Source organism: Zootermopsis nevadensis, unplaced genomic scaffold (genome assembly GCF_977971745.1).
Source record: "Zootermopsis nevadensis isolate Lab colony 2312 unplaced genomic scaffold, Znev_1.0 Znev_ptg000008l, whole genome shotgun sequence".
NCBI classification, from domain to species: Eukaryota; Metazoa; Arthropoda; class Insecta; order Blattodea; family Termopsidae; genus Zootermopsis; species Zootermopsis nevadensis.
The window spans coordinates 10,831,509-10,851,775 of NW_028259140.1; the positions used below are offsets into that span (position 1 = coordinate 10,831,509).

General features: G+C 38.7%; 1 protein-coding gene across 2 annotated transcripts in view; it reads right to left on the reverse strand.

Annotated features, from left to right (window-relative positions):
• Positions 1-1,204: 1,204 nt before the first annotated feature.
• Positions 1,205-20,267, reverse strand: part of fj (four-jointed box kinase) — a 220,090-nt gene continuing 201,027 nt past the window's right edge. For both annotated transcript variants that reach the window (XM_087345084.1, XM_087345083.1), the window contains exon 4: positions 1,205-3,987. In XM_087345084.1, the coding sequence (XP_087201210.1) occupies positions 1,775-3,181 (1,407 nt within the window). In that variant the 5' untranslated portion in view covers positions 3,182-3,987 and the 3' untranslated portion in view covers positions 1,205-1,774. The remainder of the gene's footprint in view (positions 3,988-20,267) is intronic.

Below are 20,267 nucleotides of genomic sequence, written 5' to 3' on the forward strand. Positions count from 1 at the left end.
CCACACGCGACCTTAAAAATGTGAACTGGATTAAATGTTTCTACATTTTCATGGATGAATTAATTTTTAACCGTCCTTAATCTGTATAGATCACAAAAACCCTTTACATCCCAGTGGGAACTATATGTACCACGTGTTCTAATAATCAGGATTCATACGATTCCCAGTATAAACATCGATTATTTCCTTAAACAGCTTTAACCAATTTATCTTTGGAATAGCGTTACGTACTGAATTATTAAACATTATTTAGATAAGATTGAAATTCAAATGGAAAATAAACATAAATGTGAATAACCTTCCCGTAGGTTACGTCACCGTCTGTTAGTGATATTACGGAAATTAATAATTTTAACACTCCTCGATCAAGAATTTACATGTAGATATTATGCACATTTTCAATTTGATCACGATTAATTTTGTAATTCACGACTCGCTAATATGAAGTCTTCACTCTCAGATAAATTCCCTTAAAGAATTTAGGGCCTTTAGATTTTCATTTTTTAATAAAAATAAATTTTGATAAAACTCTTATGACAAACTCGTATTTCAAATTACATTGTTCTGTACAAATTTTATAATACTTTAATTTTCTTCTTGTCAAATTTCATTCATCGATATATTAACTACATATTAATATATTCGTGTAAACAATTGCATTAATTGGTTAATAATAGTAATTCATTCAGATCTAATGGCAACTCATAGTGTTCTTCGACCCGAACACCCACCAACAAAATAGCATCCAATCGTCTCAACCAAGAATGAAAATTTGCAAATTCGAGAAAATATTGGGTGTGGGTAATTAATTTCTGTAACCAAGGCCATTTCGAGGAGACTGTCATTCAGAATTCACAGTTTGTTTTAAATCCTAAACTGATAACTTTTTAAATCCTGTATCGGAACATAATTCAGTAGCGTTCCATATTCATGAAATATTTTTAGTAATTTCCTAACTCAGGCTTTCATTTCGTATCACAGATTTTCCTGCATAGGTAACTATAGGTCTCTAAAGGTCACATTTAACCTTTATAGGCAACCTAAAACATTATTCAAACAAAACAACATTTAAACGCTTAATGTAATTTTAATGAGACAGATTTAGTAAGGATTTGGAATCGGTGTTTCCATAGTGACCAACGGTCGTCTTCTAATTCACGATTTTCATGAAAGGGAAACTATAAAGACAACTTAAAAAAAAAAATTCTCACAACTTTTATATTCTTGTGATTTTGCTTCACATGTTTTAACAGCTGAATGTTAACCAACATTTGCCCAATAAATTAGTTATTCTTCGTCACTTTCTTAAACAAAGAGTTGGAATTTCCTGTCTTCTCTTCTGAAAACGTGTGCGAACCTCAAACAAGGTTATGTTTGCCTATATTAGTTTATTTGTACCAAACACAGTGGTATCCTATTTACTTTTCTACACCTCCAGATGACTCTGCCATCGGAGTTACGACTCCAGTCACATCACTTTCCACCTCACTGTTTTTATTTTCGATACGCATGTACACACAACCACAGACACACACACAGATTCTCTCTCTCCTGCCTGCGATCTCATTAATACTGTGCAATATCTCTGAATTCAAACACACAAGGTCACAAAAAGTTTCAATCACGTAATACGATTTCAGATGACTAGAACTGCTACACCTTGTCGCTAGATTACAGCACATGACATCAGGGTACGTAATTCATCTCGTGCTATCCACGAAACGTTACAGAACGAGGAACTCAATAAATTAGCGTTAACAGGTTCAATACTTGTTTATGTCAGTTTCTGTACTGAATACTGCCGTTCGCAATGTGTGATCTGGTCGTACACCCTGTCTATTCTCTCGTTTAAGATCTTGATACTTTTATCTGGCAGGCTGGGCAGAAAGTCCCGGAACTCGGGGTCCGAGGAGTCGAACCTCGCCTGCAGTAACTGTCCCACGTTCTTGTCCCTATGAAGCCGTTTGATGGCGTCCGAAGTGGATCTCCTGAACACGCAGAGCGCCTCCAGCAGCGCGCCGTGGTAGTGTTCGTACTTGCTGAGCAATCTGTAACCGTGCAACAGCCCGCTCTCATTGTCGAAGAACACCAACAGACCTGAGTGCGGTTCCCGGGCGAGGTTATGTGCGGGTGCATCCATCATGGCCGGGTTCCACTGTAGGTTGTACAAGTTGTTGACGACGCGGTCCAGGTTGGCTGTCAGGTAGTCGAACACTATGAGGTCCGACCACTGCGCAAGTTCCACCATGTCGGGCGTAGATTCACCCCTGATGTCCGGAGGATGTAAACGTCTGGTAGAGGTCCTAAGGGAGGAAGGGATGTGGGCTGGTTCGAGGGACGGGACGAATCGGGTAAGAACAACTGCCCGCTCCTCGCTCCACTGCGCTAATGACAACTGGGGTCGAACTCGCGACCACAAAGGATCTCGGAGCCGGACCAAAGCTAGGGAAGAGGGTGCAAGGTTCCTGAGACCCAAGAGTCGTCCGAGATAGAAACTGAATAGCTCCCCCTGGATCTGGTCTGTGTTTTGCCGATATCTGCAGCAGGACCTCGTACCGTCCTGGAAAGTCAGTAGTCTATTCTGCATCCTGCCACAGCCTTCCTCCACCTTGACGACCGGTGTCTTCCGAGCGAAGCGACGCCACGACTCGGCTTCAGATTCTGCAAACCCCGTCGGCATGGAATCCTCCACCTGATGTCCCCAGTACACGCCCCCCTGCAGCAATCCACCTGCGTCTTCCCCCACTTCGAACCCAGGTTCTTGAGGAACTTTCGGCCTAAAGTCCACGACAGGCGGAGCAGAATTCATTACGAAAGAGACGCTAGGGAATTCGGTGGCGGCCTTCGTGTAGTTGGTCCTTCGCGGTGTGGCCTGATCAAGGAACACTCGATTGTCACTACTGGTGTTCGCATTCAGTCGCGTTAAGTACCGTCGCAGGGCGGGAGAGGACGCCGCCCCTCGGGGCAGCACATACAGCGGGATCATCACCCCGACCACTAGTCCCAGAATAAAAGCCAGCCCTGCAGTCAACAGACACAATGTCCTGTATGGAGAAGTCCTCCCGACCTGAGACGTCGAAAACTGATTGTTGTTCCAAGATGTTAGCATAACGAGGTGGTGCGCCTTGTTACGCCGTCGCTTGTTATTGACGTCGTCTGTCACCAACTGTTGCTCGCACATTGTTGCGTTAGTTCACTTGTTCATCCTCAGTTCTGTCCGTACACCACGACACTCATGTTACAAACAATTTCAAGGCTGTCGTTACATTGTCATCCTATAGTGGCAGCACCAGTCATGTTTAAACAATGTCGCATCACTGTTCTTGTTAAGAAATACAGTGTTGACACAAGCCGTGCTTGTTCTCCAAGATTTTGTTTTACGATCTCAAGTTTACTTCGGAACAAGGCCTTCTTTTTTCTCTGCGCGTTGGATGTGTTTGTTTAGGACAAGTCCCTCACTTCTTTTGTTTACTGAAATAATTTAAACAAATGAAGAACAAGTTTCTCCTTTCACATACAGAAATATGCTAACGACTTTTTTCTCGCTTCTACTTCTTCACTTGTGATGTCGGCAATTTAAATAAGGAACATCCTTTCTGAACTTTTCATAGCCGGAAACCGAACCCAGTGCAGCACGTCACAATCGCTGGCTTCCACTCTTCCGGGTCAACTTACACTTCGACACTTCACACACACATTTCATAAACAAGAACACAGATCGAAATGCAGTCAATCAAACAACATCACAGACCACGTACCAGCTTTAGTTTTGTGACAAGGAGAACGAGTGACGACACGCTCACCGCCTCTGCCAGTCTCAGGTAACGGCGACCAACTGATGAGCCGAGGCAGTTCGTACTGTGGGTATGGCACAAACTCGCCGGAGGGGAAATGAAAAATGTGTGGGGTGGGGAAACGGAGAGAAAAAAAACCAGGTTCTGTTGACTCCTCCCACCGCTCAGGCTCTCTCGCTCACTCGATCGCAGTCTGGAAAAGCAAAGGACGTTCATCGGTCAGTCGGGGTGGGGAGCAAACACTGGTCCGTCTTACACAAGTTACATCCTAATTTGGGCTAAGATCAGACCATTTATAATTTTTTCTCTACTCGCCGCCTTTCGGTTCATTTCAAGGACTATACAACTGCTGTTAAGGGAAATTACTAGAAGCTCTTTCTTTATATAATGTGTTCTTTCAAGAGAATCTACTAAAAAAACACACATTTGTAGTCAAGTTTCCAAATTGGTTAAATATGATAAGAAGGCTTCAACACTTCTGTTGTTTATTTACACATTTACAAAAAAAAAATGTAAAATGTTCATTACAGATTTTGAAATGTAACAAATGTAAAATCAACATTATTAAATAAAAAACTTACTATTAACTGGTAGCTACTTAAAAAGTTGACAAATGAAATTGTGCCTGTACTGTTTCACCTACTTTTAAAATTCCAAAATGCAGATATTATATTTATGTTATTGACTTGTCATGGCTAACTACGAAAATTCTTGGCAACCCCAACATTTACCTTATTTGTCGGTAAGGACATCAAATAAATATCTCGCTGTCATGCCGTCTGGTCCATTTAAAACACTTATAAACTTTCCCTAAACATTTATTAATCTGTAGTCTAACAATTACGCGGTCTCTACTTTGTTCCGAAGACGTTCTAGAGTCTACATTACGATGCCAATGTCATCCAATCGGCCGGGGGAACGTTTTTCTAAGACTGGAAAATCACTCAACTGCTTGTATGAATTTATCACAGTTATTACAGCCAAATAATGTTTTATTTGCCGAATAAGAAAATTTTACTAATATTATTTACTAGTCGATACGACTGAAAATTTATGAATGGGAGAAGTATATAAGGACATGTGAGATTTCGGTCATAAGATGGCTGTCTTCTGGGTTGTACCGCCGTGTAATCTGGTAGAAGGTAACCAACATTTCACAGATCCTAGCTACCTCCATCTTCGCCCTGATGATGGAAGCAGCAAGGGCCGCTGAAACGTCTGTAAACGCCTACAGACTTAACGACCTACAGGGCAAGGAATTTTCTCTCTTCATCACCACATTCCTTCGGGCTTTGGGCCTTCCCAGTCGCCTCTTAAATGGGCTCGGAGGATATTTCCCGGGTGACAGAGCTGACCACTCATCTTTGGTCTCGTTGTCTGGCATCTTAATTCCACGCTCCCATACGCAGTTACAACACGGTACTTAGATGAATGTCTTTGGGTTGTTGATTATAAGGTCATACAGCCAAGAAAACAGCCAATTTTGTAATCATCGCCGTGAAAACCTCTAATACTACCCAGTATTTATTTATGAGGAGAAGTAACTGAATGATACTGAACTAACTTATGTAACAGGATTCCATATTAATCTTTACTCGTTCACTAAATAGGTGTCACAAGAAAAATCTTTCGTATAATCTCGTGTTTTGTTCTGTCGAAATAATTCAGATTTTAATATTTCGGCTCATGAAAATCAATCTGATATATGATTGTTTGTTTTAACTTTATCTCAGTTTCCATAATTACAGATAACGAAATATTTACTAATATCTCACGTTAATATTATTGTTTCAATTATGAAACGTCCATTTATTCTTTCAATTATTCTCACAAGACACAGTCAGTCAAATAATACACCCTGACGACAATGCGTCATCGTTCGTGTATAGGATGAATCTACCTCGCGTCGTATTCCGCCAACATCTCACACTATGCGCCTAAAGTCATGAAATTACTTCTACAGAAGATATCGCTCGAGGTTCATAATACGACGGTATCGTTTACGAATTAAATCGAGATCTCTTAGAAAATGTACGAGTGAAAAATGTTTAAGGGAATGAAACTTTGTGTGGTGATTGGGGTATTGGTAGGCCTGTGGGAAATAACATGGCAAAGAGAGAAATCGTAATTATCTTTTGAGTTCGGCAATGGAAACCAAAGAATCATCACAGATAGGCAAAGTCTGAAGTTTCCTGACGATGGTGCGTTTTAATATGTGAAATAGTTCTTTAGGACTAACCCATTGCCTAAATTACGTGATTATAAGAACTGGACCTGGTCCTCATCTGAGGCCAACTCAACCAGGGGGCCCAATATATAGGCGTTCTGCCCTCTTACCCACTTTTATACCTGAAGCCGGTAGCAGAACTCCGTTTCCAAAAAAATATCTTTTTTATAATTTAGAGAATGGACGAAGTCCACAACGAAAATTTTAAATGTTACAAAAAGAATTGTAAAATTTGGTACAAAAGAACTTCATAACTTCTAGACAAGTTTTATATGGAACACTTTTGAATATAAGAAAAGTAAATTTGGACGGTAGAAGAATGAAAAAATATAGTGAAATTGATATTAAAGGAAGGCTGTTTTACTTGGTTCGCTGGAAAGCAAAGATCAACACAAAGCACGTCAGTGCGCTGAGAATAACCAATTTTAGTACAAAATTCATTGCAACTTCATCGAAATTATTAGTGAAATTACAATATTAATTAATGTATTGCCTAGCACGGTAACTGACGATAAATTCCTGAGGCAAGTGCGGGTTTGTTACGGGCTTCTCACAGCAGAAGCCTCAGTTCGTGCCCAGGGCAGTATATGTGAGCGGTTTTCGTCTTTTAATATCAATCTACGGATACTCTGTATTGACTAATGCATCATCTAGGGCAGGGGTTGCCACCCTTTTTCGCTAGAATACCACTAATTCTAATTTAACACACTAAATGTACCACTAACCAGATGAATTCAGGGAAAAATTATTTATGTTAATATTATATTTTGATTTTCTTACTTAGTTCGCGTACCACTCAACATTGACTCACGTTCCACCAGTGGTATGCGTACCATAGGTTGAGAAACGATAATATAGGGGTTGGACAATAAACATATTAGCAGCCACAGTTCCACAGGCATACTTTCCCGCCTTAACAACAATAAACAATGATTAACCTCAAGAAAATTTGAAGACTTCCCAAATATTATTTTCTAACATGTCAAAGATCTGCCCAGGATTCAAAACAAAGCAGAACTTCCAGGAGCAAATAAGATTGGATTTAATTTTTGTTTTTATTTTCCCGTTTGTTTCCATGAGAGCACGTACATAACATTTTCAGCTCGATCAACCGACTTAGTTCGGTTTGTGAAAGGGAACAAGTCCGGAAAACTCATCAAATTGCCTACTTCGAGTAAAACGAAAACTACCCTAAAAATTTCTTCACCGAAATAATATGCACAACAATCTTCCATCTACTATTTACTTACACTAGTGGACATATTTATGTTAATCGTACTTCAGAATTGGACTTTCTAATAACATAAAAGTCTGTGTGAATTTGAGGAAAATCTATCATGAATCTGACGTAATAGCATTAGCAGTTAAGAATTAGTGGCTTGTTCCTAATTAACTTGTAATTTACTTTGTATAAACTACGAGATCAAAAAAGAAAATTATAAAACCTTCCTACTGTTCGTTGTGGGAACGCAAAACTGATGTTGCATTTTCCTCTCAAGTTTTGGCACGCGGCCTTAAAAGGGTTCGCCATGCCTGACATAAGCAAAGAATAGCAGTTGTTATTCATGGAGGTTACATCGTGTCCGATTCTAATCGTGCTTCGTGTTACAATCTCTGACGGTATTTTTGTGACCTTTCACTGAGCACGTTATCGAATTTTCATGAAGAATTACTTTTGAAAGCATGGAAAAGTCATGCTTACAGTTTATTTAAATAAATAAATCAGTATCTATAATACATATTTACTGAATGCAAGCTAAAAAGTGTAAAACGAAATTTACAGCTCATATAGAAGTAACTATTTAAGCCATGTACACATTTCAAAAAATTAATCCTATGTTAAATTAAATAGAATTGGTATTAACGTTGATATATACTCTTTAGCGATTCTATGCCCTGTTACTGAAAAATAAATATTTGAACCCAGAAACGTCTGATTCATTTCCAGGATGACCTTAATTTTGGTACCAACGTTGTCCACAGGCCAGTCTAAAGGTATGGGTTCCGAAAATTATTTTTTGCAGTTTTAAAATAAAATATTCTTAACGGGTCTTAAAACTAAACAGATTTAGGATAAGTAGAGTGATATCAAAATTAATGCTAAAGAAATTAGTCGTAATAATATGAATTTTAAAAAACGTTTCTTTGAGAAGTATGCACTGGCGGTTTTGAAATATCCAAGGTAAGAATTTTCATAAGGCATTTCTTCTTAAACAAATGCAATTAATTTCCGTTTGAAAGTATAGTTGCTATTACTTTTCAATTACAGTCCATAAAGTTCCGATGTAAACAATAACTGACATCCTCTCCACATAATGGAAAGAGTCACTAAGCAGCCGGCGGTCATAGGTCTAATGGTTTATGTAAATAGGCCTATCACCTCAGAGCCCGTCCAATGACGTCAGTAACAGAATTCTCTGCTAATTACATATGTCTGTTTTAAGTTTACAATGCATAGTTTCTGCAATATCCAGCTTGTGGTCCATCAACCATCTATATTAATTAATCAACTTACTACTTCAATTAGGAACAAGGTAACTAAATTCTCTGTTACAGAACCCAAACCGCCCCCACGTGAAATGATCAACAGGTAGTTTATTCCACTTACAGTATCCAGAGTTGGCTGCAGGTCGCCTCTCGACATGTGATAACCAATTATTAATGTAATGACAGATATATTATTACGGTCTAATAGCGTACTGGCTTAGTATTTAAAAGACACAGACGTCAATTACAATCGCCATCAATAATCTTGACACAATTAGATAAAACAAAAATTCACAAAAAATACACGTCAGTATCATAGCAATCACTAACCTAAAGACGGAATTTCAGCTAACTCCCGAAACGTCGTAAGATTTGAGGTTCTCATAGTGGTAAGTATTAAGATGACTATCTTTTGAGTTGTAGCGCCTTGTAGTCTGGTAGAAGTTTGCCGACCTGACGGCTCAACAACCCAGAAGACAGCCATCTTCACCCCGAAACATTATTTATATCAAATATAAATAAAGAAATTGGCATTCCTAACATTTAATCACTCTTCGTATAAAAACGTACACTAGCTTATTCGAGGTTAAAATAGACCAGTGCTGCCACGGTAACGGAGTTGTAAAGTTTGGTGGGAAAATACAGACCACCCACGCTGGCTGCAATACAGACCACAAGTTAAGCACATGTATAAAATAAACTAACATTATTAAAAAAATCTGATTTGTACTGAAGTGGAGACGCGGATATACATAACTTACTCGTGCAATTTACTGTAAAGGCATTATTCAGTCTATAATAATTTAAGCTGTAGCGAAGACTGTGGCTTCGGAAGTTTTACTCGCAACCAAACTTGTATTTATTTACGCAGGAGAAGGGGTTTACTTCTGATTTGTTAAACACGTTTCAAACATTTTCCAGTTCTCTGGTTCTAAGTACACACCAACTTTCACGCTTTACAAATCACACACTTTGCATCACTGCCATAAAACAAAAAATAAAGAACTCAAACACTTGTAGTTTATGAGGTTGACTAGCTTATATGAGATGATACGTTTAACAAGCAAGGCAATTCCAATATAATAACACAATTATTATTATTATTATTATTATTCCAGCTATTCATCAATTTATAAGATATTTACTTCCGTGTACCCGAGACAAACCTTGCCCCTGAGGTACATAGTGCAGCAGCTATTTCCGAAATACATTTTGTTTTTAATACGTGTTACATGTATTATATAGTTTTATTGTGAGGGATGACTACATATTTTACGAGAGCGTCTTTCGAATGATGTATGAAGATCCTAAAATGGCAGTTTTCTGAAGTTCCTTGATTTCGTGTTCGCCCGGAATGTTGGCCAAATATTTTCTAAGTGACTTGGAGACAGTTCCAGTTGCTCCTATAATTATTGGGATTACTTTTGCTTTCACTTTCCATATTCGCTGTATTTCAATGATAAGTTCCTTCTATTTCAAGATCTTCTCAGCTTCCTTCTTAATCACATTCCTATCAGTCAATATTGCTATATCAATTAAGAGGCAAATTCCATTTTTGTTTCTGATTATAATATCTGGTTTATTATTTGAAATGGTTCTATCAGTTCCGAATTGTTGGTTCCACAAAATAGTCATTTGGTTATCCTGACTTGTCTCAACTGCCTTCGGGATGTGTTCATACCAATGTTTCTTTTCTAGCTTTACCCCAACTTTCCTGCATATGTTAAAATACAACTGAGTACAGACACTGTCATGTCGTTACGGAAAAGAGATCGTGGCCTATTTGAAACGCAAACCCGTCTAATGGACCCAAGAAAACTACAAAATAATGAAGTAGCGAAGTGCTGATTAAGATGTGGGGAGAAGTTCAGAGAAGAGAAGATATTCCCCTCCTCGGATTCAACTAATCCAATGGGTCAGCGTGAAGCGTATTTCAGCGCTCTACAAACTCCAAACAGGTTTGATGAAATGCGTGCTATCATCACGGTAGTAAACTAAAGGTTTCTTTTGCTCCCTCACTCCTTAGTAAAAAAAGGGGGAATCTTTCTACTAACGGATTTTACCGTTGTATTTCCTCGATATCATGAATGCTACACACATGTACAAGTAGGCACAGAATACAAACCTGTTTTGGAAAGCTGACAATGGCTCAGCTAGCCAAAAAAAATTTCTTCCACTCATAGAAACCTGCGGTCATTTATCCTAAGTCAGAAGGTTACAGTCTAACATATTTCCTGTAAATTAACTTTAATATTATCCTCCCATCTACACCTAGGTCTACAAAACGGTTTCTTCCTCTCATGATTTCCTGGTAAAACTTCGTAAAAATTTGTCATTTCTCTCGTGCGTTCTACATGCCGCGCCAATCTCACTTTCATTGGCATGATAACTGTTTTATTATTTAGTAAGAAATACAATTTATAAAGCTCCTTATTACGCAGCTTTCTTAACCTTCTCATTTGTTTTTGTATCCAGGATTTGAGAAAATCCATTACCACCATGTTCTGAAGCTCCTGTAATTTGTATTATTCAAAAACCCACTCTCATACAAACTACGACGTCGTTTTGAACCTTAAGATTCTCTTCTGAAGAGAATGACAGACAACATCATAATACAGTATGAGTAAAAACGAACTTTACACGCATTACTGTTTTCTATCGACTGGTGTGGATGTAAAGTTCTCAGTACTCCGCGCTTTTCTGAATTATTTTGACAATGTACCTTCTTTTGTGCTCATTCTGTATAAAGACGTCTTTCGAAGGTGTAGTAAAGTCCGACTGGCGTAGGTTATGATTCTGGAAGCTGGAGGAATCTTTGCACAATCAGCGGAAGGCAAAGCTAAGAGAAATGTCCGAAAGAAAAGATGAGGAAATTCAAGTAAAATCCTACAAGTTCTTCGCCCACATGACGGAGGTAGCAACTTTTGGTCAATTTCCATCAGACTGCACGGCGCAACAACACTTAAGACAGCTACCTTAATTATTAGGATTATGAAATCAATGCGGATGAGATTGGCAGGGAATGTGGCATGCGCGGATAATATGTAGATGGGACTTAAAGAACGAACATATAAGTGTGGACTGAAATAATTTGGCTCGTGAGTGACCACTGGAGGGCTCTGTGATAACGGCAATAAAACTTCGATTTCTTGTCTATCTGAGAAAATATTAGATTCTCAATACTTAGCCTGCCCCATATTTTAGGAAAGAGATTGGAAGATTAAAGATACTAAAATTAACAGTAGCGACTATTCCCTGTATCTGAAGATTGATGTCTTCTGGGTTGTTGCGCCCTGATGATGGAGGCAGTATGACCTCTGAAACGTTGGCGGAAATCTACCAGACTACACGGCGCAACAACTCAGAAGACAGCAATATTCTATTCCTCTGGGATACTGGGAACGACTCCTTCTTCAAGTGCCTGAGCACTGCGGGTCCACAACTTTCGTTGGCTTTGATCTATAGACATTCGGTAGGACTCCTTCGACGAGGGATCGGCCAGTCGCGAGGCCTCTACCTGTACACAGGACAGCACAACACAGACATCCATGGCTTGAGTGGGATTCGAACCCACGATCCCAGCGACCAAGCGGCACAAGGCCCACGCCTCAGACCGTGTGGCCACTGTGGACACCTATTCTATTCCCCAGTTTATCTAATCGTAATGTATTACTGAATGTAATGTTAATTTAGTTTATTCCCAAATATTTGAACTTCCGCGCATTTTACAAGATTTTTGTTACTTCATGATTATTTTATAATTTTGTCCTACGTTCGAGTGACTAAACAAGAATTTGTACTCAGATGTAATCTTTGTCACATCTTGTTGTGACTGTTTCATTTTATTAGCTTTCAGGTTTTATCCTTACACAAACCTGAAATGCATTTAACCCTTGCATCCGTACTTCATGGCATTTATGTTCTAGAGCATTGAATTACCACAAAAGAAGACGACAATCAGACTTGTCCTTTCTAATTGCAATCTCGAGTAATTTAATATCGTACTCCAAAGCGACCTTAAAAGGCAACAGAGAAATGCATTACGAATATATTTTCCCAACATTAACTTTACGTGTTTCCTTTAAATACACTTTAATTACCCTCGTCAATTCCGTACAAGCGGAATTTTATATTTTCTATAGCAGTTCCCTTTAGTATTAAAATGAAAACATTGCACGTATTTTTAAGATCGTTAACTCGTGAATAAAATCATCAGAACGCAGCACTGGTCCGCACCTGACTCATTCATTTCTGTTATATCTTGGATACCTACGTCACAACCTCTACAGCTGATACAGCGTCCTAAGGTTTATGAAACAAATAATCTTATCAAGATAAGTGTTTAAAACACGCTACAATCGCATCCTCCGAGCATAAGTTATTTTCAAATCGTCATTTACAACAATAATAATAGCAACAATGTAATTTCTTATACTGCTCTTCACAACAAATATCATAGATCATAAAGAGAATCTTTCGCAGTGACTGAAGTTAATGAAATAGATCAATTAAGAACTTAATGACAGGTGATCTGAAAGTCTCAGTGCGCGGATTCAGTCCCAAGACAGTACTTATGAAATTTATGGTACTGGGGCCGTCCTTTCTTTCAAAATATCTCGATATTTTTCTGTCATTTATCTTACTTCTGTATCTACATACTAGTTCATCCTGATACATGAAGCAGTGACAGATTTAGCCCTCCAATAGATTATTAAAATCCCAAGCTTTAGCTGGGGTTTCATCTACGACCCACATTCAGACTGTGGGTGTCCTTTCAGTAAAAAGTAGGCACATAATTACGAAGTGAACACACAGTTCATGAGTCACGTGATATTTACTCGGCCGCGGTTGGTCTGTTTCCGGTTAGCTAGTTCTCAGTTCTGCTGCACTCAGGCACGTGACTGTAGGATTTTCCACCCCTCAAGACCGTCAATAAATATATGGAGGATTAGAGGCGGAATAAACACACAATTCTGCATGTCGATTTTATCTGTCAGTCTGTGAAACCATCTGCACTCTGCTGATAAAAATTTGGTCCTCGAGGTTCGTCTTAGCTGTCCCTTAACGTACGGTGGCCAGTTTGTGACATCGGCGGGCCAATTATGCGCCCAGGTCAGTCTACGTTAGATTTATGGTGGAAGAATTGTCAAGAGGACTGGCTTTTCTCCTAGACATTCCATTTCCTCTGACAATATTCCATCACTGCTCCATATTCATTCATGTACCATCTTGAGAATCGACAAAAGACCAGTGAAGGACCCAGAAAAATAGTTTCACCCCATCACAACACATCACAATACAGAGATGTTCTTAGTAGAGATCGGTTTGTAGATCGCGTCTAGTAAGCATTATGTTGATATAATTTTAAACTATTTTAATAACTTACTCATTTCCAGTTTGTATATACAGGGTGTTTGAAAAAGGCTGGATCAAACGAATACGACGTGTTCAGGGGATTGACAAGATAAAAATTGGCCCTATAAATTCAAATCTGAACGAATTATGAGAAGACAGCAATATTCATGGCCACCTATGTTACCTGATCTAAAACTCAAATTTATTTCTATGGGGTCATGTAAGCAACACGATTCACCAAGACCAAGATGTACAGAAGAGAAATAACTATGGAGTGGTCTCAGAACCCCGTTGCAGATCTTTGAGTAGCGACTGCAGTACTCAAAAAATCCGCCAGTCACTGATCTGACGTACAGAAACATTTATCTGAGCGGACTATGAACAGCTACTCTAACTATTCATTATCATATTTTTTCAAAGTTACCAACAAGCACATTAGCTCATAAATCATTCAGAAGTCATTTTCGAACACACCGTATATTCTTGACCGAAACATTTTTTAAAAACATTGTACCTTTTCGAGATTTAGAACTGCTTTTACACCATTAAACATGACATTCAGTCTATCCTATACCTTCCCCTTGCAAGCTACAGCCTATGTAAATCCAATTTCAATGACTCATCAGATGACAACGTGACCCAAAAAGGCAGATGATAAAGAAACAGATTGTGAAGAGGATAGTGCAACCGGGTCCGCGGTCCGCAGTGTGCGAGCAGCCTCCACAAGTCCCCAACACCCCGCATTCCTTTGCGAATACCCGCAGACCTGCTGAGACTTGTACTGCCATATTTCAAACCTACCCCGACCAACTCCACCCTCCCTCCCTGCATTCCCACTACTATTAAATCAACCCTTCTTCCATAAATATTGTTCTTCTAAGTTACTGAACATGCTACCCCCTGGAGATAGAGCTGGCTTTATAAAAATATCATATGTTTCTTAGCTGATCAGTGGTAACAAAACGTGTCTCCTTGGGTCGCTGAGATAACCAGAAGCAGACACAGTGACTATGCGATGTTTCCTAATTGTGGAGAGTGAAGATATTGTACAACAGCGACATGAAAAGCTACTTGGGCGGGCTAACTGACGCTTCCGAAAATCCTGAATAGATAATCCACGACTTTTTGTTTATTAACTTACCCAATTTAACTCAGAGGTTCTGGATTTCTTCCAGGGCCAGAACCACATTCATCCTTAATGAATCACGAGCCAAAAGGTTATACAAATTAAGACAATTAATTAAAAAAAAATGTCCACATTTTCTCTAAGACTATCGTATAGAAATTCAATCATAATCAAAATGCTTGACACTGATTTTGATTGCGTAATCGTTCAATGTCAGGTTAATTTCTATAGTTACGTTTTGCTCGCATCTCTCCAAGTGTTCATGAACACGACGCGATATAAGTCTTTACAAGTGTGACGTTCTTCGTTAAGCTAAACATTTACTCTGAGCGACAGTTACTGCCAAATACTGACAACATTAAGAAGACATGTTTTCTGATACCAGGTAACTATTTTTCAGCGTACAGAGAGACAAAGTTTTTGCAGCAAAGGGATTCGGATCACACAAAATATAAGAGGACAGTGTTAAAAATGTAAAACGTGAAACATGTCTAACTTCCAGGAAATAAGAAATGAAATATCCGAAAGACAAAATTACTGACCTCATAAGAAATGCATCTTATTCCAGGCTTTGTATGCAACAAGAGTGTTAGGGTGAACTTGGAAAACGATCAGAAATATATTCTACTTGCAGAGTCACATAATATTTAATCGGGTGAAAAGTTACCAGTTATATTCCTAGTATTCGACGTAGAAATTGCACTCTTATGTTGTTGCGCCATGCATCTGATGGAAGAAAACCACTAGCAGCTTATTTATCACCCTGATGACGGAGGCAGCAAACACCTTTTAAACGTTGGTCTTCTTTTACCACACTGCACTGCCCATTTAGCATAATTTATGACGCATCCAATGCCGTCAATATTCGATTAAAAAGTTACGTTAAGTACGAATTAATTAAACATTCCATATCGAATTTTGTGACGACGATGACGAGCATTCGGATTAGGTAACACAAGGAAATATTCTGATGACGTTTACGGATTAATAAACCGACTTATAGTTTTGTTGTAAACAGGTTATCGATAAGAGTTATAACGGATTGCAACTCTCCAATTCGTCTTATTCTCACACCACTATTTACATTTTCGTTAAACAATACGAGCCATATTTTGGTAAATAATTATTTTGCTCAAACATTTAATCGGGAAATATAATATTCTAAATTTCGCGTTGTTTTAAATCATCTTCCTGCTATGTTCAACTGTTTTACTGGTATTCGACAAGCATGGTGCTTTGGTGTTGTCTTACATCTTCGTCAGAAGTTTTCACACAGTCGCTCAGTTTATGGTCGTCTCAGACATCCGAGTGTCCACGTCGTTGGAGTCAGGTAGTGATCGTTATGATTCCCAGGAGGCCGTTCATCAGTAATCAATTCAGTCGCCTCAAGGCCACGGACATCGTGCTGAGCGCATGTCAATGAGTGGGGGAGTCAATGCCTCAGGTCAACACCGAATCGACAGGCGTTCAACCCATTCTGGTTCCCACAGCTTCACATTTTTGGGTGGGAGCAATACCTCCACAAAGACTTACTGCTGGTGTAATACATTTCAGGATTCCGAAGGATTTCAAGTTTGATACATTGTAAGGAAATGAGTCTGGCGGCGAATTCAAATCAAAAACCATATCCCTTTCGAAGATTTTGTGATTTTTAACGCTTTGCAGGAAGCCAAGGGCGTTTGGCTTAATAACTGACATGGAACTTGGTTGTCTGCACATTTGCATATATACCACAGGCACTACTACGACATTCTAAAAGACAACCATCTTCATACTCGTGGCCGTGAGAACCTGAAATTTCATCTGCTTTATCTTTCTCTTTTCCACTTCAAAAGATCGTAAGATCACCATGTTGGTATTCCTGACAGCTGAAATGCCCAGACGAATTGTTTTCCAATGACATGCTGTTCATACAAAGTTTTGTGGAATCTGTCTACTGCACTGACAGGTGTGACAGAGTTACGTTGTGGCCAGACAAACAGAACACGTGAAGTTCAAGGAGTTGCAGATTTCCTTCGGAACCCCTAAGAAACCAACTATATTTCGAATGATCTTAAATGCGTTATCTGGCCGTCTGTCCGTTTCTACTGAAACATAAATATTGAGGACAGAAGTTCGGAAAAACACATTGAGAGATTTTGTTGGCGTTAAAAAAATTGTTCTTTAGACAAAACGGACTAGTCAAATCCGACACTGTCATTTATGACAGAAAAGAGTTTATTCCGTTTAATATAGTTACTCTGTTTCCACGAATAACAACAGCTGAACTGACTTAAAACATTACCATTAAAAAAATACAGCGAACTATATAGCAGTCACGTGTCTCTTGTTCTATAATACCAAAATGACATCAATTACGACTTAAAAGATGGAAGTTCCACTAGCCACCTAATGTAAGATCCGAAAATGTTATGTGGTAACACAGCTTCAAAATTTGGAACTCTTAGGAATATAATCTGTTTTAAGAATGTTAAAATAACATGGTGGTCTTGCGAAATCTTCACTTATCTTTCGGTCTGATAGCGATAATTAATGAAGAATTGGAGATAGCCATACGAAATTCTTGTGAGTATAAATCATATACTCAAACATTGTTAAGAAAGTATTTTATTTGTGTCAACTATTGTAAACACGGCGATAGTTCCAAACACCGAGGTTCAGTGTGATCAAATTTAAATTAATATAAGCCAAGCACATACAAAGATCAATAATTGCATAATTATATATTTATAGTTCCTGTTAGCCTCACGTCAGTAATACTGAACGTAAAGAAGAGAAGGTGTCAGATGTTCTTTGTGAAAAATTCTTCTTAACTATTTGTTCAAGCAACAAAACGATTTTTTTTTTTCATATTCCAAATTTTTCCGGAAAAAGATCATGGGACGGGGAGAAATTGGAGGGAGTGGCTGGTGTTAAAAATGACATTATGCTTATGATTTTAATTAATGAGGAATATTGAGAATTATATTATCATGCACAGTATCAGAAACTTAACACGCTGTTAGGAAACAAACTATGGATCCCTTCATCACCTGATGAATATACTAAACCCTGATGATTAAGGCGATACGTTCCTCCAAAACGCTGTTAATCAATTACACGACCTCGCAACCCAGAAGACCACAACCGATATCTCCTTATGCAAACTTGTCGTTCTTCATGTATCGGATGACGGAATTTGAAACTGATGTACGGTTTTGGCCGTGTGTAAGCTAGAAGGTGATTTCATGAAGTAACAGGAACTTTGTTTCACTTCAGAGGGAAAAAAAATGAAGTTCCAGAACTTTTGCCCAACGGATTGTAAGTGTCCAAATGTAACCGACGTCTGGTAGCAGTGGAAGCTGACAGCCTTAATGGACTGCTGAAGTACGTTCAAAAACCAGGAGACATTCGTTCCGATGCTATGTTAATTGGTTTCAAATTCTTATAGAAATACTTTTAGTTGATGGAATTCCTGCTAAAATAAATGCGCAGACCAAACGAATAAGCAAGCTGGGAGGAGTCTGAGTTCAAGCAACTGGTCCAGTGTTCCCAATCAGTGGACCATGCCCTACTGTGACCTTCGATGTCAATGGTTAGGTTGCCCATATGACGAAGGTTTTGAAATGATGTTACAAGGACACAGTTACTTCAAATGTGATACCTGATACCAAGCAGATTAACTCAGACGGTGACACATCTAACTAATTTTCTCGAATAACCGAGTCTCAGTCACGGTCGGTGCAATGCATTAAGTTTTCATCTAATTAGTGACTTCTAGGTTGTTTCGAATCAATTCGGCGAGGGCTATATTTGGACCTCTGAGACGTAGTAACAAGGAAATTAAGTTCCGAATTATTTTTTTTTTATCTCTATGGTCAGCTTGACCGTTGTGACCCCTTTCGAGGTTTTCTTGCGAAAGTACCACGGTGGTTTCGCCTTGCCTTCCGTGGCCAGTCTTTTCCCACCAGACTGGAAGAGGAGACGCGGACAAACATCCATGTCTTGAGTGGGACTCGAACCCACGGTCGTAGCGATCATGCGCACGAGGACCACGCCTCAGACCGAGTGGCCACTGCGCCGGCTCCGAATTATTACATAACTGATATAATTTCCTATTATTAAAACGAGGTTTAGATGGACGAGACATGTGGAATCAGTTTAGGAGAAAATAAACGCACACACAGTTCTAATTACGAAACTTTACACTAAGATGTCACTAGGATGTTTGAGGCATTGTCGTAAGAATAGGATAATAACATTCTGAATCATGCTGAAAGTATTTAGAAATACGTATTGGATTAAAAATTGTAGAAAGAAACGAATGGCTTTTGTTTTTGAAGTGACCGAACATTCACCCAAAATACTATGGAGATTTTCTTTCCGGATACGAAGGGCTTCGCAAGTGATAGGATCAGAAATGTTACTGCGTGTTCCGACAATCATTGGGCAATCCGTATGAATCTTGTTGTCATTCAGAGACATCATAAGATATGTGACTAAAATAGTCATACACTCCGTAATAAAGTTTTGAATAAATAGCTACTTTCATTCAGTCCATTGAAGAATAAAAGTATGCACAGGACACATTTCATCTGACATATAATCAGCTGAAACTTAACAGCAGTTTACCCAAATTATTCATCTCTGACCTCATAATGAGGTAGAGTCCGATGACAAACCGAGATTCATTCCAATCTTAGCACGAGTTTCCTGTCTAATACGCAACAAAAATTCTGTCTGCTTGCTAGGTTGGGCCGTAAGTAATCTCATTGAGAGTAGACCCACACAGTTAATTTTATCCAAATTTTTCTTCTTTATTACTTTATTTGTTCCTTCTTTATCATTTGATCAGTCTTCCTTTTCTTTTAATCTTTCTTTACGTCCCGTTCTCATCTCTCCCTCTTTCTCTGCTTTTACTCTTTCCTTCTGTTTGTTTTTTATTTTGTTAGTGCGTCTTCTCCACTAGCAGATTAAAATAAAACAATCAGCATATTAATAATTGGATCGATATTAGTAATCGATTGACAGTCACTACACTAAATAAAAATAAGTAATTGTAAAACAAATGTGAACATAAACGTGGTAATGGTGTGTGGTGAATTAATGTATGATGGTCGTATCTGACACTTTGTTCATATTTAAGGAAGGATTTCACAAACATGGAACTTACAATGATGAGAGAAACACGACTGGTGTGTGGTTTGTATGGTTAAAATCTTCCTTTAAGGAAATTATGAAGTTATGTGAAAAAACTATGCAGGACTTTCAAAGACAAGTTTCCTGTGTTTCAGAAACC